General features: G+C 42.2%; 1 protein-coding gene across 5 annotated transcripts in view; it reads right to left on the bottom strand.

Annotated features, from left to right (window-relative positions):
- Positions 1-25,590, bottom strand: part of fhod1 (formin homology 2 domain containing 1) — a 329,870-nt gene that overhangs the window by 131,402 nt on the left and 172,878 nt on the right. For all 5 annotated transcript variants that reach the window (XM_080187106.1, XM_080187105.1, XM_080187104.1 and 2 more), the window contains exons 6-8: positions 22,860-22,954; positions 16,423-16,534; positions 7,958-8,052 (exon numbers count right to left, since the gene is read on the bottom strand). In XM_080187106.1, coding sequence (XP_080043232.1) covers positions 7,958-8,052; positions 16,423-16,534; positions 22,860-22,954 — 302 coding nt within the window. The remainder of the gene's footprint in view (positions 1-7,957; positions 8,053-16,422; positions 16,535-22,859; positions 22,955-25,590) is intronic.

A 25,590-nucleotide genomic window follows, 5' to 3' on the forward strand; every position in this document is an offset into this window, starting at 1 on the left:
GCCGGCATACCCACAACATCCTTATAGAGCGCCAGTGGAGACCTTTGTAGCATTTTCCAATCATCCGTTCACAAGTGTGTCAAGATCGTTATGGATGCCCTTCATGCCTGGGCTGGCAAATTTGACCTGGGCCAGGCCCAACGGAAAGCCCGGGCTGCAGGATTCGTAGCCATCACAGGGATGCTAAATGTGCAGGGGGTTATAGACTGCAGCCGCGTCAAGACCCCGGTGAAGAATCCAGGAAGATTCACGAACAGAAGGGGCTTCCATTCAATAAATATGCAGTTGGTGTGGGACCATCAGCGGAACATTATTCATATCTGCGCCAGACACCCTGGCAGTGGGCACGACAGCTTTATGTTGAGGAGCTCCAATGTCCCAAAGTACTTTGAGGAGGAGACCAGGGTGCAGGATTGGCTCGTAGGATCATGGGGTACCCACCTCAGCTGATGATGTCTGTGCGGAGGCTGATATGATGAGGCCACATTGCCACTCGTTCAAAAATGGATTGGTGCATAACTTTACATGGCCTACCACTACATCTTAGTATCTCCCCAGGATGTACATTGAAGGCGGAGGTGGCCAGCTACCTCCTGCGCCCCGTGGCCTGTGTTGCCCTTGGTAATCGTCCTCTAGAAGGCTTGGATAGATAAGATTAAACACTCACCCTTGCTGCCCAGATTAGGTCATTCAGTTTTTTGAGGCATTCCTTCCTGGTTCTCCTGGCCAGTTCCCTGGCACTGACACATGCTACCGCCGCCTCCCAGGCTGCCTTTCCATCCCTTCGCTTGGGACTGGGACTGTGTCCTGCTGAGGAGAAAGAGGGTGTCCCGCCTTGCCTCCACCGCCCTAGCCAGATCAGCATCAGTCTTCCTGAAGGCTATGTCTTCCTGTACTGCCTGCTTGTCTGTCCATCCTTAGGGTTTTTATGGGCAGATTCAGTGGCACGGTAGCATAGAGGTTAGACTGCTGCTTCACAACTCCAGGGACCTGGGTTCAAATCCCAGCTTGGGTCACTGTCTGTGTGGAGTTTGCACATTCTCCTTGTGTCTGCCTGGGTTTCCTCTGTGTGCTCTGGTTTCGTCTCACAGTCCAAAGATGTGCGGGCTAGGTTGACTGGCCATTCTAAATTGCCCCTTAATGTCCTGGGATGCATAGGCTAGAGGGATTAGTGGGTAAATATGTAGAGATATGGGGACAGGGCCCGGGTGGAATTGTGGCTGGTGCAGACTCGATGGGCTGAATGGCCTCTTTCTGCATTAGGATTCTGTGATTCTATGATAGATCAGCTGGAGGCAGATTAGGCAAGTCACGCACTTGTTAGAACATTCTAGTGAGTTTAACGCAGTTTGCCTTGTTCCCACAGACAGGAAACCAAGTCAGCTCTTGAAGGTGTGCTGATAGAGGATTATCATGCCCACAAAGTTGATGAGTGGAAAAAAAAAGCAATAGGGCCATTGAGTCTGCCCCACACTTGTATTGTTGCAGCATCTTAATTAGACATTTAAACTCTATCCAACAGCCCCATTTCCCCTGGAAGAGGTAGAAAAACAACAGGGTCAATAAAGGAAAAGTATTCCAAAAAAATCCTCTTGACACACTTGGATATTCACATGGATCAAGCGTTTGGCACTTGCCCTCTGAATGATGCACTGTTCTAAAAAATGGTTTTTCATTTGTCTTTGAATATCTTGCTTTGCTGATGTTTTAAAAGTGCTGTTCTTGTTAACTCAGTTAATAAAAGCCATGATACTTCATCTTCCTGGGCAAGGCTACCCTAGGCAAAGTCATATTACAATCATGATGTCATTGGAGCTATTCAAGCTGCAGCAAGCTGAAAATCTATTTAAAAACAGTTGAATTGTTCTTGAATACGAATGAATGGATGGATGAGTGGTGCTTAGAGTTAGGTGGAATGCTCAGTAAGTGAATACAGAAATATAGATTGATCACAGAATGGAACAATTCTGTCCAGGCTGTTGTGTCCACACAACAGTAACTTGATTAGTCCCATTCCCTTTCCCCAAAGCCGTGCAAACGTTTCCCATCAAGTGCTTATCCGATTCCCTTTTAAAAGGCTTCATCGGCTCTGCCTCCACCACAGACTTTACCCACTCAGTGTGTAAAAGAAATTATTTTTCACGTTGTCATCAGCTCTTTTGCCATTCACCTTGAAGCTCTCTGGTTCTCCACCCTTGCACCAATGGAAACGTTTCTCTCTCCATCTATTTTGTCTAGACCCCTCATGATTTTGAAGATCATCATCAAATCTCCTCTCAGCGTCTCAATGGATGGGCAAACACCAGTTGCTTCTAACAATCTACCTGTGCTTGCATGAGAAAGTAGTCAGGTGTGGTGATCACCCTCTGAAAAGACAGACGCATATTTTCCCTTGCCAGATGTACTCAGACCCTCAAACCTCTAAACAATTTTAGCAGACATTCAAATTCCCCTGTTATCATACGTTCACGTGTATACCGATCAAGTTCTTGTGTGCTGTGCTGATTCAAACTGAACCAAGCAATATGTCAATTAAATTTCAGACTCAGGAAAATCCAGAATTTGGAATTTCAGGTTGGCAGCTTCATACCAGGATTTCTTGAGTTTATGTTTTGCCACACAAATCACACTGTCAGAAGACCATAATGAACTAGAGGAATTCCTGACAGAAGCTGGCCAGTACAAGCTTACTCCTAGTGTTGAATCTTATTGTAATAGTCATGTTTCGACATTCTTACTTACCGTTTCAAACTAAGATTTTTAAAAAATGCATTTTTACAGTATTAATTTGCACTAAATGGCTTTCTAATCAATCTATTCCTGACTTCTGTGCAATTAATAAAGTTTCTAATGGTTAATCCTCACTAAGGGAAGGGAATTCATGTACATAAGAAGGACCAATGAAGAAAATCACTGAAATATAATAGTTCACTAAGAAAATGTAGTGACAGGTTCTTAACTATTTATTTTACTGCAAGACCACTTTCTGCTCCCTGCCTTATTTGACAGTAAAAAGGTCAGGAAAGAATTCTAAGGAGACTCTAGCAGAACTGACACAAAAATGCACCATTTTTTCATCTAAAAGAAAATCAATGAACTGAAACTGGAATCAATTATTTCTGAGCTGTTCTGCAAGGGACAGCCAATGCTATAAAGCAGGCAACATTACAGAATAAAATGCGCTTTGGGAACTAAGATGAAAGATGTGATTTACAATGGCTTACATTCTGATGATATACTGGAAATGATCAAGTAACAAGATTTTGAGATCTGAAGCTGACTGGATTATAGGAAGTAGGAACAGATTCGAGAGTAGGAATTTTAAGGGAAGTGGAGAGAGACTCCAAGATGGACTGTTAGGATTGCCCCGTTTCTAGATTAAATCAGTCACTCGGGTTTGATTTTTAGCCCCATGATTGGAGGCGGGCAGGCACTAAAAACAGCACCACGTGCTGGCTTAGAGGTTCCCTGGTTCCATCCCACACATGGGCCATTCTCACTGAGGCAGGATGTGGGAATTAGCAGGGCTACCCACCCACATGCAGCAGGTAGGCGATCTGGCTTCTCAATGGCCACTTGAGGCCAATTAGAGGAGACAGAGTGGAATTTTCCAGTCAACCTTCAAACTGTTGCAAGCGGCTGACATCAATGTAGCTGCCTGGAGGCAGCCTCCTGACAGTGGTCCAAGGGACCAGTACTCTTCGAAGACTGAGAGGTCACACCTGCCTGTCCTTCAATTACTTTGCATTGCAGACTGCTTTTGCTTTCATTTCGAAAGGTCTCTGATTGGCCCTCCAGCTTCAAGTGCCTGCCTAATTTGTGTCCTCATTTTGGCACATTACTGACTATAACAACTTCTCTAATCACAATTTGTCATCATTTTGAAAACATTTATTGAGTCAACCTATAATTCTATTGGTGAAAGTACCAACTTCTTAAGTCATTTTTTTGAAGGTTCACTGCGTCTTATCCACTGCTTTATATCTTTCCTATAAGAATTGTCTAACATTGCACACATTATTTCATGTGCAACCTAACAAAGATCTGTTTATAGTCATTATCTCCCTACTTTTGTATTCTGTGGCTGAATTTATAAAACCACTGGCACTACTACCTTTAATGACCTGGCAATTCTGGCACATCATGTCCATTTTACGCTATTTAAAATCCTGCCATTGAAAATGTGGCGCCTTTCATGATTTTATTTCCAAAATATATTATTCCATATCTTTCTACACATTCTTCTTTAATTGGATGACAAGTCTACCCCCTGGGCAGTAATTGGCATTCCGTGGAAAATCACACTGAGTGATTGTTTCATACAGAGCGGGTTCTTAACCACAACATTGAGCCTGATGTTGTGGATCAGAATCCTACACAGAATGATCTGCCTCTGAATTTGGCTATCCTGTACAAATTAGTCAAATATGCAGACAATCCTAAGCCTGACAGGGAAGAGGAATGAAGAAGAGGAAACAGTGAAGTTTGAAGAGACATCTGAGGATACACAAGAGGAGCTGGATAGTGGCAGATAAACTTCAGTCAATGGGATGATGCACAGGAAGGAAACCAGACAGCACACATACCCTTGTGAATGGTATAAAACCAGCAAGAGTGAAGTTGAAACAGATTTAAGGGAATAATAAGGCTCAGCATTGAACATTTCTGGTCATCTTGGAGCAGAAAGCAGCAAAGCAAAGAGGGTCATATTGTTAAGTCTGCAGAGTTTCACTGGAGAATTTATCATAGAGTCTGACACTGCTCTACTCAAAACTACCTGTTAGATGCAGGATTTGCTTCAGAAACACAACGAAACCACTTAAAACCCAAAAGCAACATAGAGAAAGACCACAAGGCTGATTGCTAGTTTATCAGAATTGAATCAAGAACAAGGCTGGTAAAGCTTTGAAAGGTGACCAAAGGGGAACTTTATGAAAGTGTCCAAGGCAATAAAGGATATGAAAAATATAAACCATGAGTACTAATTCAAGATATGTTATTAACGGAGGCCAAAAAGGTCAGAAATTCAAACCCTGGGGAATTTAGGATTGATGTTGAGCGATTTGTAATGACCCAACGAGTCATTAAACACTTAGAATGACCTTTCAGGAGCAAAAAAAGTTTGGAGACACAATAAACAATTGAATGGTGTCTCAGTTTTTCTAGAAGGACAGGCTAAGGAAGCCCATAAACTTCTGAGTCTATTATTTATCATGTGTAACCCGAAAACAATATTGAACTGTGACAGACAGTTGATTGAAACCAGCAGTACAGTAAAATTTAGATACAATCTTGGCCATAAAAGTTGTATAACTAGCAACAGTCTACAAGTATTATGTTTCAGGCTTTCTGTTGCGCACTTGGATGTATTGAGCGTTACAGAGATAGCTTTTGCAGAACAAATAAGGATTCTACGATATGACCATGATATTGTCAGCATTGCTCAGAGGAAAAATAAGCAAAACAGCTTGTGCTGTCTTCAAAGGGATAAATAACCAGAACCTTAGCAAATTTTTCAAACTATGTTAGTGCGTGCAAGTCAAGAGTTGGCAAACACGTGTCCATATGAACATTCCAAGGTGTCTGTGTTGAGGCCATTCTCATTTACCATGTATATTAATGACTTGCATTTAGAACTTGGGTGAATAGCATTAAAAGTTACTTATTGCACCAAATTGGGAGTGTTGGCAAATTATAACAAGAATCACGAAAGGCTGCAAGAGGACACAGATGAGACATCAGGGCAAGTCAAATAATTAGGGATGGGCAACAAATGCTGGCCTTGCAAGTGATGTTCATTTCCTGTGAAAGGATAAAATAAAAGGCAGGTAGTTTGGGGATGCAGTGTACTACAGAAAAATATGGAATAATACATTTTAGAAATAAAATCATGTAAATAGCCACATCTTCAATGGCAGTGTTTTAAATGGCGTGGAAAGGACTTGGTGTGCCAGATTGCCCAGTCATTAAAGGTAGCACTGCCAGTGGTTTTATAACTTCAGCCACAGAACACAAAAGCAGGGAGATAATGACCTTAGAGAGATCTTAGTTAGATTGCCCACGGAGGAATGTTTGCAACATTAGACAATTCTTAAAGGAAATGTATGAAGCAATGGATAAGGTGCAGAGAACCTTAACAAAGTGACTTAAGAAGGTGGCACTTTCTTCAATAGAAGTATAGATTGATTCAATAAATGTTTTCAAAATGAAGGAAGATTGTGGTCAGAGAAGTTGTTATAGATTGTTTTTACTAGTCAGTAACATGCCAAAAACAAAGGTATGAATTTAAGATGAGCACAAAATGAATTAGAGGTTTGAAAAAAAAACTAATCTCGCAGAACTTATTAGAATGTAGACTTCTGTGCCATAAGCCAATGGTTAAGCAGAGTCCATGATACGTTCTTAAAAGGTCATTACGGTAGCTGCTTGATATTAAGAAATATTAAAGAATGAGGGGATCGAGCTGGGGACTGGGATTAGACTGGGTGGCTCATTTTGAGACAAACATAAACAGAAATTTGAGGAATAAGTAACAATGAATCTGCGCTGTCCAATTCTCAAACTGGTATGAAGAGGTTAATTCTAATGAATACAAGAATCTGCATGAAGTCTTGAATTTCGTATTTGGTATGCATTGGATTAGTCACAGCCCAATCTACCTGCTCCACTACTGCAAAGTTTGACCATTTTCTTCAAGATAATCATTTATTCTGTTCAAAAAATAGTACCCAAAGTCTGTTCAATTATATAATATTTGGGTTTTTAAACATTATTCTGCTTGTAGTGAAAACAAAGCATAAATTACTATAAATGCTAGGAATGGTCAGATTTGCACAGCAGCCAATATGAATCACATTGCTGACATAAACATCTTTGCCTGGCTCTGGTCAATACCGTAATTTCTGGAAACTGCTTTAAGATATCACAATCCAAAATATCACTTCTGTAATTAGATTCTCGGAGTCTTTGTAAATTTATTATTAATCATTTCTGACAACATTACTCATGAGCCAAGGGACAATCTAAGTAATTTTCTTGAAATGCTCCTTGCGACAGGACTTCCAACTCAAGACTGACATTTCCCAGTGGTGGGGGAAACTTACCCGCTTTGTGACAAATGATCATTATTTTGCTTACAAAGTAATTTGTTTTGCCAATGAACATGAAGTTTCTCCAGTGGGTATGAGCGCCACGAATAGTAGAAAGGCCAAATGTTCAATCCTTGCCTTTGCCAATTTAGCAATGCTGCAACTGGTCTCAGGGTTCACTGAGTTAGAGAGTAGGAAATAAATTCAACTTGTATTGCTGAAAGGGCTTATATTAATGGAACAAGACCAGAATCATATTTGACTGTTATGTTCCTGGTCGTCGACTAACTTCCCAACACTCAGTGAAGTCTTCCACATGAATGATATTTGTCGCATACATTCGGGGCGTTCACTGGCATCAGATCAAATGTACCCCAGCAAGAAGTTCATTCCTTCAGGATAAGGAATAAAATTGGGAAAAGAAATTATAAATGATTATATCTATCAAACTCTCCACACCCTACTTTCATTCACTGCTGTATACACAGAGAGGGAGGATGACTTCAAAATGCACCTCAAAGATTGCAAAGCACTTTGGAAAACTGCAGCAAGAAAGGCATATAAATTCAAGTTTTTTTTCTTTAAATATCAAATTTCCACAGTAAACCTACCTGTAAAATTATTGTTTGAAGACTGAATGTGTTGCAGTATGATTTCTATGTGAAAGGATACAAACGAAGACTGCAGAAGAAAAATTAGATCTCAAGAGAACTTGACTTGTAGGCTTACACTTAAAAACCGAGGAGGCTGATGTGACCCATGTTAGTACAGTGAAATACAACTCCCAGACTTTGTCGATGGAGGTTGATTTGTGCAACAGGATCTCACAGGATTAAAAAAATTGCAAAAGAATCACAAACAAATTTTACCTTGTTAATAAGCGTCATAGTAAAGACAAGCAGCTCAGAATCAGCTCCATTCTTCTCCTCCAGAATTTCAACTAAATTCGTCCATGTCTTTGTGTCTGCAGAAATAGATGCCAGATTTAAAAGTTTGAAGCGAAATACAGTAGCTTTTTAAATTGTTCACGGGGAGTCGGTTGTTTCACGGTATTGTCACTGGACTAGAAATCCAGAGAGACAGAGTAATGCTCTGAGGACACAGATTCAAATCCCTCCAAAACCTGGAATTAAAAAGTCTAATGATGACCATGAGGCAATTGTTGTGAAAACCACCTGGTTCACTTATGTCCTGGAGGGAAGAAAATCTGCCATCCTTATCTGGTCTGGTCTAAAAGAACCACAGCAATGTGGTTGACTCTTGACTACCCTCTGAAACGGCCTAGCAAATGATGGGCAATAAATGCTCAACCTACACATTTTTTAAAAAAATCAGCATAAATTACAACGACAGAGGAAGGCAGCATTACCCATTCAGTATTCAAACTATAAATTCATTCATACATTAATAGCATATTCAGTATGGAAGCTGGCCACCTTCTCTATTATCCTGAACGTTCATGATATTTTATCGCTTTTGAAATTCTGAATCTGCTTCCATTTGAGGCAGTCAATTCCAGAATATAACAGCTCACCAATTTAAAACAAAATCCTCATCTGCCCTCATTTTCTTGGCATCAGTACACAGGCACAATTTACCACATTAACATGAATCAAGGGTACACAAACACTGCTTACCACACTAATATAGACTAAATGTACTATTTACCCTAAGAGTCAGAGGGTCCATCGCGGAGTCAGATGTTAGGCAGCATTTGATCACTTGAATTATTCTAACATTTGGCACACATGTGATGTAGAACATCTTCTAAAGTACCCTAATTAACTTAATAGCAGCAAGAATCCAAGTACACAAGTCAATTACTGTCAGGGAGAAGTGACAGGGTCTGAACAGGCTAGCCATCGTCACCTTACAGGGGATGCATTTTATAATTCTAGCAACATTTCCACAGTTCTTAATTTATACAAGGCACAGACATACTGAGATTGTATATTTTCTATTTCAGAAAAAACTTGAATGCTAAACATGATGCAAAGAATCAGGTGATGCAGTAATCCAGCACATGGCCATTTCAATAGCCATGAGTGATGGAATGGTCAGTCACAGCTAAGCACCAATGATCCCCTAAGAGCCAAGAGGGAGCTCAATCTTTGTCATGAGGGTGAGGGGAAATAATTAGAAAGCATACTAGACACTCTGCATGCCTATCACTGCTAGAGAATGATGTGTGGTTCAGGGCATTGAAACACATTTGGGTGGGTGCACGTGGGGTGAGGGCAGCAGAGATCTGAACAGGCAACAATATGAAACAGTGCACTTTTGCTACATTGCTAAGTGCCAGAGCCGGAATGTTCAAATAAGCACCAAAAATACCCTGACTGGTGATGAGAAATTCCCTCCCCATCAGGCCCTTCCTGTATGCTTAAAGTCTCACCACCTCAGCACACTTCCCTCGAGATATGCAGGTAGGTGGATTGACCATGCTAAAATTGTCCCTTGGTGTCAAGGGGAGTAGCAGGGTAAATACATGGGGTTATGGGGATAGGGCTTGGCTGGGTTGTTGTCAGTGCAGGTTCAACAAGCTGAATGGCCTCCTTCTGTACTGCAGGGATTCTATAATTCTATGATTCTATGAGAGGGGTGTGGTGGGGAAGAAACTTCCAACCATCTTCTCCTGGGACATGCCTTTGCAAAGAAGATATGGAAAGAGATTAGGTTTTTTTTGTTGAGGTACAGCCCTAGCAGTTCTGTAGTGTGCTCTATAGGCTGTTGCCAAGGACACACTCTGAAATAAGCTCCTGGAGAACTAGCAGCTCAATGAAATACGAAGAGCTGTCGATGACCGGGAACTGCGGGCCAGCACATTCCAAAGTCCATGTCTACATGTTGAGGAACGCACTAAAGATTGGGGAAATGGTGAAAGGCCACAAGGATCTTAGATTATGGCCCTTCCCTCCTGCCTCAATCTAAGGTCTCGTGGTATAGTACCCTGAAGTGAAAAAAAACTATGCAAAACTCCTTGAGCTATTTGATTAATGTGATTTGAATATTGTAAATATAACCTGTAATTGGGAGAGTAGTGAAGCACTTCAGAATGCCATGTACTGTAATTAGAGAAATCTGCTTTTGTACTTTAGGACCGGAATTTTCCAGGCCTCTCCTAACGGCGGGGCCATCGAGCCACTGAAATCGCCATTCGCATCAACAGGACTGGAAAATCCTGCCAGCGTGAAGGGCTAGAAAATACTGGCCTACATAATTTAAATTTGATATTACATAATGTTTTCTATAAATTTTATGAAATATATTTTAGGGGGTAAAAACTGTCAGGATAAAAGTCAAAACACAATTTCACAGCCAGCAATGTTGGCCGCGATTCTCCCATTGCGAACCACAACATCTCTGTCAGGTTGTGATGGGAGACGCACGTCTCCGGCCTTGGACAGGGATTTGCACACGCACCGGGGAATGCATGCACATTTCCCATAGCCGGAGAACAGTCGTCCGCTAAACCATGCGGGAAACTGGCGAGAAAGCAGGTAAGTAATTTAAATCTTTTCTGCATTTATTTTAAATATGTTTATTAGTTAATTATTGGGACGTTTCAGGTCCCGACTGAATGTCCCACCCTTCGGTCGAGTGTCCCACCCTTCATTCCAATGGGGTTCAGACTACTCTCCACATTCAAGGAACTAGCTGAAGACCCCGCCAGAATGAAAGGGAGGGAACAAGTGCAGCCCCCCGCTCCCAGGGGGTCATGAAGTGGGGGCGGTGCCCCCTGGGCATGGGGCACTCTGGCAAGTGCTAGCTTGTGTTCCCGGCACTGCCCAAGGAGCAAAATGCCCATGCCCAGGGGGCACCAATGTGTGGGACCTAGGGGCGATCAGTGGGGGTAGGGGGTCCCACTGCTACTCTGCATGGGGACTGGTCTGGGATGGAGGGAGGGCAGTGATTGGAATGGGCTGGGGCAATCTGCCAGGGGGCTCTGACTGGGATGGGGGGGATTGCCTCTGCTGAGGGATGGAGCCTGAACATTGGGGTGCTCTGGGACAGGGGGCGGTCAGGGTTAGCCAGGGAATTGCTGTGGGGGCCGCGATCAGGGACTGGAAGGGCAGCACTGCAGGGGTCCCAGCTGGCCAGCGAACAGGAGGTTGACAGTTTGGGGCCACTGCACACGCACAGAGCTCTCAAACTGTCAAACTCCAGCATGAATAGGCCACCTCCTCCGGGTTTTTAATGAGATTCCCAGTTGGAACCTCTTCAATGCACAGAGTGTGGAGATTCAGGTGAGAAGCTGAGCTGAAAGAACAGTCGGGATTTAAAATAGTTCTCCCACCAATTCAGCACTTTTGGGACAATCGCGACCATTATCCTTGGTTGTACTATCACACATGGGGGTTGGGGGTAAATGGGTTGTTGCTCAGGGCCAGAATTCTCCGACCTCCCCTGCAGCTGGGATTTTCTGGTCCCGTTGCAGGGAACAGAGATTTAGCTGAGCACCAAATTCTCTGTTCTTGCTGGCAGCATTAGCGGGGTGTGCGAGATTGGGGGATTTCAGCCCAGAACTTACACACAAAATAACGGGTTCAAGAACACGAGGCACTCCGGCAGCAAACTGCAGTCACATTAGCTGGACAACAAACTCGTCACTGACCCCATCCTGAACCTATCTTGGGAGAAAAATCAAGAAGATCTCAAAAAGGAAACAAGGCAAAATGGAAAATTCAATAAAACTTCATTTTCTTGAGCATGCAGGTTCACTAGACACTTGTTCATTTGCAGAGTTGAAAAAACAATGAGATTCCTGTATTGACCTTTTGCAGAATGCAAGGATAACAAAAGGTAGACAGATTAGGAGTATAGAAATACAGAGGGACCTGGGAGTGCAGGTTCACAAATCCATGAAGGTTGCGACACAAGTGGAGAAGGTGGTCAGGAAGGCTAATGGAATGCTAGCCTTTATAGGAAGGGGTATAGAGTATAAAAGCTGCTGTCTAATGCTTCTGTTGTATAGAACGTTGGTTAGACCGCATTTGGAGTACTGCGTCCAGTTCTGGTCACCTTACTACCGGAAGGACGTGGAGTCTCTGGAAAGGGTGCAGAGGAGGTTCACCAGGATGTTGCCTGGCATGGAGGGGCTGGGTTACGAGGAAAGGTTGGAGAAACTGGGACTTTTCTCCTTGGAAAGACGGAGATTGAGGGGAGACATGATAGAGGTATATGAGATACTGAAGGGAATAGATAGAGTCAAAAGTGAGAGACTGCTCACTAGACTGGGTACAAATACGAGAGGTCATGATTTAAGGGTGAGGGGGGAGAGGTATAATTTGGACGTGAGAGGAAGGTTCTTTACGCAGAGAGTTGTGGGGGTATGGAACGTGCTACCGAGTAGGGTGGTGGAGGCAGGAACGTTGGACTCGTTTAAGGTTCAGTTAGACAGACACATGAGTGAAACGAGGATGGAGGGTTATAGTAGGGGCTATTAAATAAGGTCAGAACCTCGGGAGACACCGGAAATGCAGATTTGTAAATTAACGTTTTTGTCTTTTTATTCCGCAGGTGGAGGTCCACCTCGTTGTCAAACGAGGGGCATGCACACGGTGGGTCGTGCGTGGGCTGCTCTTGGAGGTTCTGGGAGTGGCCTAGTACTTCGTGTCAGTGTGTGCTTGATCCTGGACCGGTAGACGGGCGCCGCAACAGCTCGGTGACTAGCACTGCTAGCTGTGCAGATACATGGATTTGGGCCTGTGTCTGTGGGAGTTTGTGCATTCTCCCTGTGGTTGCGTGGGTTTCCTCCGGGCGCTCCGGTTTCCTCCCACACCTCAAAGGTGTGCTCTTAGGCGGATTGGTTTTACGAAATTGACACTATTCTCCCCTGAATCTGGCTAAGTTAGGGGTTCCATTCGTAGACACGCAGGGTTGAACAGGTGTAGGGTGATGCAGCAGCGCGGGCTCGTTGGGCCGAAGGGCCTGTTTCCCGTGCTGGGTTGTTCTTTGTTCTTTGATCTTTGATATTCATGTATGTAACAGGATAAACAGACTGAATGACAAAATAACGCCAGACAACTTAGGTGTTCAAGTTGATGGATACAGAAATTAATGCTTTGAAAACAAAACAGTAATTTCATTGTTAATACTTTACTTCTTTTGGATTTTCTGTTTAAATATTATTGACAGCAATAAATAGAACTTTGGAAGTATTGCAGAAAAGGACATTTTGTCAAAGTTTTTAATCTTGCACTCATCAGGACAATCACCAGAATATAATGTCAGGGGAAACAACAAATTTATACTATATGCGAAGAGAGTGCTGACTGGTTTGCAAGTGGACTCTCATTGGTAAAGGTATTGTCATGGAAAATGCACCAGTTAATGGTGAGAGACAGTTAACTGCCAAGTATTGATTGAAAATTTAAACCAGGCAGCTTTACTCTGATTGGTCAAGGCATTGCCTTGAGGAATGAACCAGTAAAATGGTGATCACTGCTAGAGTATAATATGTAGTGTAGAGCATGAAAACACATAGGATGGTGGTGGCAAAGATATGAACTAGCAGCATTATAAACAGTGTCGTTTTGCTACATTGCTAAGAACCATAATGAGAGCTTTCAAACAAGCATCAAGATGTAGTTAGGCTGGTGATGAGAAAGGCCCTCTCCTCCAGGCCCTTCCTGCATGCATAGAGTCTCTCCATCTCCACTGCCCTCAAAATGGGCACATCCAATGAAAGAACTTTTAAAAATTACGTGGCTGATGTGCCTGGTCAGGCCACTCCAGGCACCATGAATGTGGGGAAGGCCTGATGAACCAGCTGCTCTCTTCCTGCCTGTCATTCTCATATCTTATAAAAGTAAATCAACTCTTTAAACCTGTTCAATTAGACCATGACTGATTTGTATCTTGAAGGCAGAACAGTAGCATGATGGTTAGCACTGCTGCTTTACAGCGCCAGGGACCCGAGTTCCATTCCCAGCTTGGGTCACTGTCTGTGTGGAGTTTGCACTTTCTCCCCGTGTTTGCATGGATTTCCTCCGGGTGCTCCGGTTTCCTCCCACATTCTGAAAGACATGCTGGTTAGGTGCATTGACCCCATCAGGTGCAGACTAGGGGAATTTCAAGGTAACTTCATTGCAATGTTAATGTAAGTCTTACTTGTGACTAAGAAATAAACTTTAATTTTATTCAATCACCTTTGTTGCATATTCCCTCATACTCTTGCCCGACAAAAATTTTACCAATAAATTTTTACATTGTATTTGTACACCAGTCAGTAGTGCTCTGAGCATCCATGTAAATTAACCCACATGGTATTCCAGTTTTCCACCATTGTTCTCCCCCAACACATCCCCCCACCCCCCTCCCCAATCCTGATGTAAGTCAGTACTAGAGGCCCATCTGTGGCTTGCATTCTAACATGGTAAGAAAGTATACGATTTCCATTGCTTGCCTGCACAGATTACATCTGGGCTCAGAGCGTTTTAACAGCTGGACAGATAAACAAATGGGATAGTCAACATTGATTAAAGCGAATCAGAGACAGAGATCTGAAGAACGTGTAGAATTAACATCTGCAGTTGTGGCTGGTTCTTTCAATTTGTTAACTTTCATCCAAACTGGCTGCACAAGTTCAACATGGTTGATTCGTCGCAGATTGTTGAGGTCTATGTGGTTTAATTAACCATAACCATTTTTTAAAAACTGACAACATGTCTGTAAACTCCAGCAATTGGAATTAGGTTATTAACTCAACTCCTACATTTAGTTCAGGTTCCAAGTATTAGTTTGGGGAGGACAGGGGGACACGAACAAAGTTTTCAGACCTGTATAGGGAGTACAATATTTCTGACTAATCGTGGGAATGGCATGAGTGATACCGCAGTATATTGAGTTCAAGGGGAAGCCTATTAAATCATTGAGACGGAGTCATGTACTGAGGGGAGAGGTCAGCCCTACTGCACAATGTTCAAAATACCACTTCTGAGGGAGTTTAAACAGTGGGAACATTTAGGCCCTAAAAAAAAATAAAGTCAGAACATCCCACTACACCTTATTCTCCTCATAGACTAGGGATGGGCAATAAATGCTAACCAGCCGACACCCATGTCCCACAGATGAATTTTCATAGCAGCAATAACTGTAGATTTAAGATAAAGGAATCCATGACTACTCTCCGCTGTGTCATTTTCCTCATCATAACCTGCCACATCGTTTCTTCTCTCAAGTGTCTCTCTCTCTCGTTAGTTGCCCTTCTTGTCCAACTAGTGGAATTCAGACACTTGTGATCTCCTGGTTATTGCAGCAATAAAATCCAGTTATCACATACCTAGTTATTCAAAGGCCATGCAGAACAATTCAGCATTCTAATCCTTGCCGCCAATTTGATGTTACACTTGCACAGCTGTTAGTGTTACTTTTCCCAATCACTATCCTCTCATAGCTGTTATAATGACCCTTCTCCAAAAATGATGAATATTTAGTTAGTTTATTTATTAGTCACAAGTAAGGCTTACATTAACACTGCAATGAAGTTACTATGAAAATCCCCCAGTCGCCACTGTCCGACGCCTGTTCGGGTCAATGCAGCTAACCAGCTGTCTTTCAGACAGTGGGAGAAAACAGGAGCACCAGGAGGAAACCCATGCAAACACCGAGAAAACATACAAACTCCACACAGACAGTAACCCTATCTGGGAATCAAACCCAGGTTCCTGGCGCTGTGATGCAGCAGTGCTAACCACTGTGCCATCATTACGACAACCATGTAAAGTTTGCTTTAACAGACATGGCCCCTTTGTTGCCATTTCTCTTCACCTTCCTCGTTCATAGTCCCAAGTTCAAGCTTCTTACCATTCTGTGATTAGATGGACTTAGACTGGTTCAATTCGGTCTCATATATGTGCAGTAAATCAATGGCCTGGCTTGTTTTCACCTTTTGCATTTTGCACTTTCAATGTCAGTTTTAAAACTTGTTTAACCCAAAGGCAAAAAATTCAATTTGTTTTTCTTTGCTCCCAGTGAGGTCTCAGAACAAGGGAATGTTCATCTCTATACCTCATCAGTCACGAAACCCCAGGGTCAATACTGAAGAACAGATTAGCATCATAAATAAACCACACACTTCAACGTTAACTCTGAATGAAACTACAGTAAATTGACTCAAAAGCCTCAAGTTGAAATTATTTAAAAAATCATAGTTAACAGCAAAAAAAAGCCACAGCAACTGTCATATTGAAGTACATTTGCACTTTCGGTAGCATATTTGCCTACCAGGCACCATTAGTTTTGATTCAGTCTAGTACACATACCTTTGATGTTGTGCCTTGAACACTTACACTGCTTGTAACTCTCCCTGACCCCATTAAATAGTACTTACTTCTTTTCTCATCCACAATGTTGACAGACTGGATCAGAAGAGCTGCGTTGCTTTCGGTGTACTCCACAAACACTATCAGGAGTTTGAGTGCAGTCTTCACCACCAAACGGTACTGGGATTGAGGAACAGAAGAGCAGGCTGTGAGTAAATGTCAGGTTTGCCAGCTAACCAGAGACGGAGAAAGTATTTCAGGCTGAACGTTTTCATCTTACCAGAGGGCGTCACTGTAGAGCAGTGAGAAGTTTGAATGAAGTCATTGCTTATTTGCCTTCAATTAATATATTCATTATTTATGGACACTGTCTTTTCTTATTTTAAAATACACTTCATAAAATCCCTACAGTACAAAAGGAGCCCATTTGACTTATCGAGTCTGTACAGACTGCAATCCCACCTAGGCGGCATTCCCGTAACCCTCATTTACCCTGCTAATCCCCTTGACATTAAGGTCAACTTAGCATAGCCAATCAACCTAACCCATGTATCTTTGGACCGTGGGAGGAAACCGGAGCACTCGGAGGAAACCCTCACAGACAGGGGAGAACGTGCAAACTCCACACAGTGACCCGAGGCCGGAACTGAACCCAGGTCCTTGGCACCTTGAGGTAGCACTGTTAACCACTGTGCCACCCCAACTTTCATTCTAACAAGTGATATAAACCTTACAATTATGTGCAGCTTCATACAGATGGTAGTTTAAGTATAATGCAGATTTTCAGAAAAGGATTTATGTTTATTGACTTGTGATCTTGTATAAACAGACACTTTTGTGCTTTACAAATTAAGAGAAATTCATCTATTTTCAAAGATTAGCAACAGGACAATTCCCACATGAAGGTGTGGTTCCAGGTTAAATACATCAAATGGTCAGCACTTTCTCCTTCGAGGGTTTGGGATGTTGCCAGGTCATCTAAGTTCTTTTTATGTAGATTTATGCTCCATAACTCTGGCCTTCCTCCCTCCCACTTCTCAGCACCAAGAGGAGGAAATAAGTCAGTAACATCTGATCATCTACAACAGGCAAGAGCCAAAACCCCAAAAAACAAGATTGAAGCAGGGAAGCCCCTCCATTTCCCCTGCCTCCATCTAACTGCACACCAAGAGCCTAGACTGAATGAACTGTCTGAAACTGTCCAACTCTCAGCAACTGCTGGCCCATCCCAGTGCCACCCCGTTCCTTGGAAATGCCATCAAGTCACAGAACACATCGGAGTTTTGTTGGTGAAACAAACTTGTTGATTAAAAGCAAATTAGAAAACTGGATTGCATTGTTAGGGGCAACACAGCGGTTCGTACTGCTGCCTCACAACACCAGGAGACCTGGAATTGATTCCGGCTTTGGGTGACTATATAGAGTTTGCATGTTCTCCCTGTGTCTCCATGGATTTTCCTCCAGTGCTCCAGTTTCTTCCCACATTCCAAAAATGTGCATATTAGGTTGATTGGCCATAATAAATTGCCCCATAGTGTCCGAAGGCGTATAGGTGAGGGGGAATGGCAGGGTAAATATGTGGGATTACACGGATAGGGTCTGAGTAAGAGGCTTTGTTGGAGAGTTGATGCAGACCCGATGGGATAAATGACCTCCTTCTGCAAAATAGGGATTCAATGATAACTAAATTATTTTTACTTTTTTTTAAATGCACTAGAGTATATTTTAAAAAGAAAATCTAATTCTTTTAAAATATATCCAATTAAACAATAAACCAAAGGAAGAAACTTGAATTAACCCATCAAAATTGTTGAGATTTCTCCAAGTCTGACATGGGGGAATTTCACAGCAACTTCAACGCAGTGTTAATGTAAGCCTTAATTGTGACTAATAAATAAACTTTACTTTTAGAAGATAGAAATTTTTCCTGTTTCCAGTCCTGCTCTGATATACTCTAAGGATAGTAAGAAGTCTGGCAACACCAGATTTAAGTCCAACCGATTTGATAGTAAAGCTTGTGAGTTTACTATCAAATAAATCGGTTGGACTTAAACCAGACTTCTTATCGTGTTTGCCCCAGTCCAATGCCGGTATCTCCACATCATACTCTAAGGACCCCTGCTGGCAAACTGAACGGACTGCATTTTTCTAATTGTCATGTTTGTTGCCCTAAAGACAAATAACCACATTGACACATCATTAAATATAGGGTTCTTGGTTGATAACTGCTGGAAGAGATTTATAAATCAGCAATCTGGTGAGATCTGTTTTTGTAAATGGAACGGTTGGTCTCAAAACCCGGACGAGCCTCTTGTTTGTTTCCTTAGCATTCATCAACCAAGGAATTGAGTTTAGGAGTCAGGAGATAATGCTGCAGCTGTATAAGACCCTGGTCAGACCCCACTTGGAGTACTGTGCTCAGTTCTGATTGCCTCATTACAGGAAGGATGTGGAAGCCATAGAAAGGGTGCAGAGGAGACTTACAAGGATTTTGCCTGGAATGGGTGGCATGCCTTATGAGGATAAGTTGAGAGAGCTCGGTTTTTTCTCCTTGGAGAGACAAAGGATGAAGGGTGACCTGATAGAGGCGTATAAGGCGATGAGAGGTATTGATCGAGTGGATTCTCAGAGGCTTTTTCCCAGGGCTGAAATGGTTGCCATAAGAGGACACGGGTTTAGGGTGCTGGGGAGTAGGTACAGAGGAGATGTCAGGGGTTAAGTTTTTCACTCAGAAGGCGGTGGGTGCGTGGAATCGGCTGCCGGCAGTGGTGGTGGAGGCGGATTCGATAGAGTCTTTTAAGAGACTTTTGGATAAGTACATGGAACTTAGTAAGATAGAGGGTTATAGGTAAGCCTAGTAGGTAGGGACATGTTCGGCGCAACTTGTAGGCCGATTTGTGCTGTAGTTTTTCTATGTTTCTATCTATGTTTTTAAAAATCATTTGGCAAATTTAATTTCTGTGACAACAAAAACAGATTGGCCAGTCTGATGTTCAGTGTATTTCATTCATATATATTTTCCCATCACTTAACAGATTGTTTCCCATTAATGCCAAAAGCTTGCCATTACTGGCAAACAAAAAATAAATGCACAATAATTATTTGTGGCTCCTTCGTCATATCACACTTCTATTAAGTTGAAAGCAGGTGCTTAAAGGTTAGTACCTTGTAAACATCTCTATAAAAAGACAACACACGTTCACATTAAGATGAAACGGCTGCTTCCTGTGAAGCTACATGCAGCTACAGGACATTAAAAAAATCTGTTAGTTCAATGCAGCTTGAAATATTAGTGTGATTCAACGGATTGTTGGGGTTCTGCGAAAGTGAAAGCAGCTGTCTTTTGATTCTTTCCACTTGCGGTTTAACCAATACAACATGTTACATGTCGCCTGGGGAAATGAAGGCTACAATGGGTTCTAGTTTCCTGTAACATTGTTCTCATTACTTACATCTTACCTTGATGACACTGGGAAAAAGGTACATCACAAGTAATTTTGTTTCACAAAGTTGAAGCTAATCAGGCTACAAGTTGTGACGAGCATAAATCAGGCCATCATTTCAAGAATTAGAATGAATTGTCGGTTCGTGAAGGAATTGCTCATGGTAAGTCAGTGAATATGTTCCTCTATGATGGCAGGATTATAATGACAAGGCTATCAGACTCCCTCCAGGAATTCTACATCTTTCCTGTAGTATGTTTTACTCTCGGAGCAGCCTTGCCACAGCTAGATATAACATTAAAATCACAGGGAAATGAGTTCTGAACAAGAGTCATAGAATCATACAGTGCAGAAGGTGGCCATTCAGCCCATCAAGTCTGCATCAATCACAATCCCACCCAGTCCCTATATCCATAACCCCATGCATTTACCCTAACAAGTCCCCCTGACACTAAGGGGCAATTTAGCATGATCAATCCACCTAACCAGCACATCTCTGCACTGTGGGAGGAAACCAGAGCACCCAGAGGAAACCCACGCAAACACAGGGAGAATCTGCAAACTCCCACAAATAGTCACCCAAGCCAGGAATTGAACCCAAGTCCTTGCGCTGAGAGGCAGCAATGCTAACCACTGTGCCACCGTGCTGCCCCTGTCATATTGGGCCTGAGCATTAACTCTGCTCTTTCTGTAGATGCTGTCTTTTTCCAGCCCTTTCTGTTTTTATTTCCGATCTCCAGCATCTGCGGCATTTGCTTTTATTTAAAATTGCCTCTGTTGACTTATACCTTTAACAGTTGTGTTAAATTTTATTCACCATTGAGCTTTTTGGACAACCATAGCATCAAACCTCCCAGGTCATTTTCCTGCTCAGTTTCCTCCAACGTCATTTAATATTATCCATATTCTTACCACTTTGATGCAATTACATGATTACCCATGATGATTTTTATTGCAAGTCAGTGAATATTTGTGAGTGATTTGCAATAAAATACATTCACCCCTAAATACTTGTGTAAGCACATTGTCCTTGGGTTCTGTCACTGCATTTGCCTTGCCACTATTCTTTCCAGACAATTCCTGCAGTGCAGAAAGAGGCCATTCAGCTCATCAAGTCTGCACCAACTCTCCGAAAGAACATCCCACCCAGGCTCTCTCCTCTGCCCCATCCTTAATCCACCTAATTTACACATCTTTGGAAGGGGCAATTTACCACGGCCAATCCATATTGCATTGTTCTTTTTAAGGTTCACTTTAGAAATCCTCAAATGTTCCTTTAATTTTAAACTTGACATGAAGTAACATGAACAGAGGTGAAAAAAGTAATTTACCCGAGTTTTACTGATACTAAAGATCTGAGATCTTTACTGAGATCTTTGGATCTCAATCATACTTTCTGATGCACTCAGTGGTTGAAGGTTAAAGGTCATAGCAAGGACCTGTAACTTGAATATACTGAAGGCCTTCATTCACACAACAACCTCCAAATCCTAGACCACTGACATCAGGGGGAGGGAGGAAAACCCCAATCTACCCAATCCTGAATGTAGGGACAAGAAGAATTTGAAGTTACATATCAGTATTTATGAGCAATTCCAAGCAATAGTGCCTACAGCAATAACAACTGCTCTCAAGAGACCACAGCACACATGAGCATGGAGTGTCAGCAGGCAATTCGACCATGGTGTGTATCACCTTCCAATCCTACACTCACATGGCTCCTAAGCACATGCACTTTCCAGCCAGGTACCTTGGAATTGGTATTGGGAACCTGGACTTTTTTTTTCCCTTCTGTAGCCTTAAAAACCAAGTCCAATTACAAAAGATGGAACATAAGAACAGGAGTAAGCTATTTGGCCCATCAAGTCTGCTCCACCATTCAATTAGATCATGGCTGATCACCTACTTCAATGAAACTTTCCCGCTCAATGACTGAGCTTCCACAGCCCTCTGGGGTACAGAGTTCCAAAACTTCATCATCCTCCGAGTGAAGAAGTTCTTCCCCTTCTCAGTCTTAAACGTCCCTTGCTTCTTGATTCACCAACTCTACACCTACCCTGCCATACTCGACAAGAATTTTGTATAGTTCAATAAGATTACCTCTCATTTTTTGAAATTCTAAAGAACACAGGCCCAATTTCCTCAACTTTTCCTCATTAGGGTACCATAATATCGTAGATGTGGTGTTACCGAGGACCTATACTATTGCAGAAAGATATTAACTCTTGTACTTAAATCCCCTTGTGGTGGAGGCCAACATACTATTTGTCTTCCTAACTTTATGCTGCAACTAGCTTTTAGTCACTCATGAACAAAGATACCCAGGTCCTTTGGACATGAACACTTGCCAACCTCTCATCATTTAAGAGATATTTTATCTTTCTGTTTTTCTACCAAAGTGGATAACCTCACACTCATTCATACTATATTCTATCTGTCACATTCCTGCCCATTCAATTACCCTGTCCAAATCAGCTTGAAGCCTCTTTGCATCCTCCTCATAACTTACATTCCCACCTAGTTTTGTGTCAGCAGCAAATTTGGAAACATTTCAATTGGTCTCCACATCCATGTAATTTATACAGATTGCAAACAGCTGTGACTCCAACAATGATCCTTGTGCCCCATTAGATTGCCAGCCTGATAATGACACAATTAATCCTGTTGTCTGTCTGTTAACCAATTCCCAATCCATAGTAGTATAACACCCCCAATCCCATGTGCACTAATTTTGCTTCCTTACTTCTTGTGTGGGACCTAATCAGAAACCTTCTGTAAATCCAAATATACCACATCTATTCTGCTACAAGTAACGTACTCCAAAAATTCCAACAGGTTTGTCAAACATGACTTCCCTTTCATAAATCCATGTTGACTCTGTCCAATTTTAGGATGACTTTCTAAGCAGCCAGTTGTCACATCCTTTACGAAGACTGTAATATGTTTCTAGTAGATAATGTTCAACGGCAACCTGAGACAGTAACACAGCTCAGAATCCTCTACTGAAATTCATACAAACATAAACATTTTCACTAAATTAATCTACAGGAAACCAAACTCACCATGCTGCCAGTCAGAGTATACAGCCACCGAACACTCTCATTATGACCAATGACGCCATTCATTCCATCCACAAACAGCATGATCTGGCTCAGAGCTGTAAATGCAATGAAAACAACTGTAAAATGTGTCCTTTTATTAAAAAAAGTACAGAAAAGGCACCATTCTACACTGCAATCGTGATTCATTTACAACTGTTGATATGGTGTTTTTAATAACCTCACTCAAGTTTGAGGTTGACAATAAAAATCAAAATGACCAGATGATACTTATGTAATTTTAAATTTGATACATGAACAGAAGAAGCGTTAGATTTACTGAACAATTCAGGCACCATCTATGAGGGAACAGAAAAGCTCATGTTTTGAGTGTGAGCCATCCATTACAGCTGGCGATTCCCGGTCAACAACTAAAGCAGATCATGTTGGTTAACAAGGGGAAAGGCTGGACCTTGTTGACGACCCAAGGAGAAATAACCATATTTACATAGAGGCAGATGACATGTATGAAATGAGCATTTTGCATTTGTCTTCACAAAAGGAGGGGATGATGTGAAGGTTATACTAAATGAGGAGAGGAAATTTATGGACAAGGCAGAAATAAAGAAAATGTACTAGAAAGATTAGCATTACTGAAAACTGGTAAATCACCCAACCCATATAGAATGCATCCTCAGTTACTGAAAGAAGCAAAGACAGAAATGACAGAGGCATTGGTTCCAATCTCACAATCCACATTGGCTACAGCAGTAGTACCCGAGGATTAGGGCAGCAGGTAACACAATAGTTAGCACTGCTTCACAGCTCCAGGGACCTGTTTTCAATTCCTGGCTCAGGTCACTGTCTGTGTGGAGTTTGCACATTCTCCTCGTGTCTGTGTGGGTTTCCTCCCACAGTCCAAAGATGTGTGGGTTAGATTGATTGGCTGTGCTAAAATTGCCCCTTAGTGTCCTGAGGTGCGCAGGTTAGAGCGATTAGTGGGTGAATAGGGGGGTAGAGCCTGGGTGGGATTGTGATTGGTACAGACTCAATGGGCCAAGTGGCTTCTTTCTGCACTGTAGGGTTTCTATGATTCTATGATTAGAGGGTTATTCATGTTATTCTACTACTCAAGAAAGGGGATTGGGATAATTAAGAAACTACAAGCTGATCAGTTTAGCATCAATGGTGGTGAAATTATTAACAGACATGGATTAAATCAAGGAAAGTCAGTGTGGATTTGTTAAAGACAATTCACATCTGACCAACTTGATTGAATTTGATGGGTTAATAGAAAAATCGATCAAAGTAGCGTCACTGATGTTTTATTTATTGACTTCCAGAATGCATTTGACAACGTGCCACACTTGGGGTCTTTTAAGAAGATGGAAGCTCACGGGTTTCTGGTGAAAATGGCAGTATGAATAAGAAATTGTTTCAGTGACAGGTGGATGCATGTTTTTCAGACTGGGAGGTGGTTTGTAATTTCTGCGCCCATAGACGTGACTTCAGGATGGTATGTTGTCTCCTTGATGCCAGAGTTAAGGATGTCACCGAACAGCTGCAGGACATTCTTTAGTGAAAGGGTGAACGGCCAAAGGTCATAGTTTGTAGTAGTACCAATAAAATAGTTAAGAAGAGGAGTGTGGCCCTGATTAGTCTCGGTGCCACATGCTAGAAGGATTGAGTGATTGAATTTTTATTCATTCGTGGGGCATAGGCATCGCTGGTTGGCCAGCATTTATTGCCCATCCCTAGTTGTTTGTTAAAACATAAAATTAAATAAAAACCTATGAACTCACTTTTTGTAACTGTCGCCATAGGGATAGCTTGGCGCATTGACAGTACAGCACTTCAATGCAGGAAGTGAAATATTGGTGCTGCATTTCAAGGATGATCATTGCCACGCACTGAAGTATTTCAATGTTGAGTGTCAACCATATTGGAGTCACATGTAGACCAGACCAGGTAAGGACGGCAGATTTCCTTCCCTAACGGACATTAGTGAACCAGACGGGTTTTTGCAATAATCCACAATGGTTCAATGGTCATCAGTATTCTTAATTCCATTTTTTTTTTAAATTCAAATTCCACCATCTGCCATGGCAGAATTCAAATCTGGGTCCCCAGAACATTAGCTGAATTAATAATTTAGCGATAATGGCCTAGTAGTGGTATTATCACTAGAATGCATGGCCAGAGAATGTAAGAAGGAGGGCATCAGATTTCTGAGGCACTGTGACTGGTTCTGGGGGAGGGGGGACTTGGGCTTCAGCAAGCTTTCTGACAAGGTTGCACATGGGAGGCTGATAGCTTTGCTAAGAGCCTATGAGATTCAAGGAAATTTGGTAAATTGGATCCAAAAGTGGCTGAGTGTCAGGAAACAGAGGGCGATGGCTGCGGGGTTTTTTTCAGACCAGAAGAGTGTCCATCTGTTTGTGTTTATATAAATGATTTAGATTTAAATGTAGGAAAACTGGTCACCAAGTTTGTGGATGATACAAAATGTGGTAGGGTGGTAAATAGTGAGGATATAGATGAGCTGGTCAGATGGGCTGATCGGTTTCAAACGAAATTCAATATTAAGCTTAATGTGCTGCATTTAGGCAGGACAAACAAGACAAGGAATTACATGATGTATGGCAGGATCCTGGGAAACACCGAGGATCAAAGGTGTACAGTTAGGAAGGCATATGGTACACTTGCCTTTATTAGCTGAAGCATAGCGCTTAAGAGCAGGGAGGTTATGCTGGAA

Source organism: Carcharhinus amblyrhynchos, chromosome 4 (genome assembly GCF_965287045.1).
Source record: "Carcharhinus amblyrhynchos chromosome 4, sCarAmb.v2.hapA, whole genome shotgun sequence".
Classification (NCBI taxonomy): domain Eukaryota; kingdom Metazoa; phylum Chordata; class Chondrichthyes; order Carcharhiniformes; family Carcharhinidae; genus Carcharhinus; species Carcharhinus amblyrhynchos.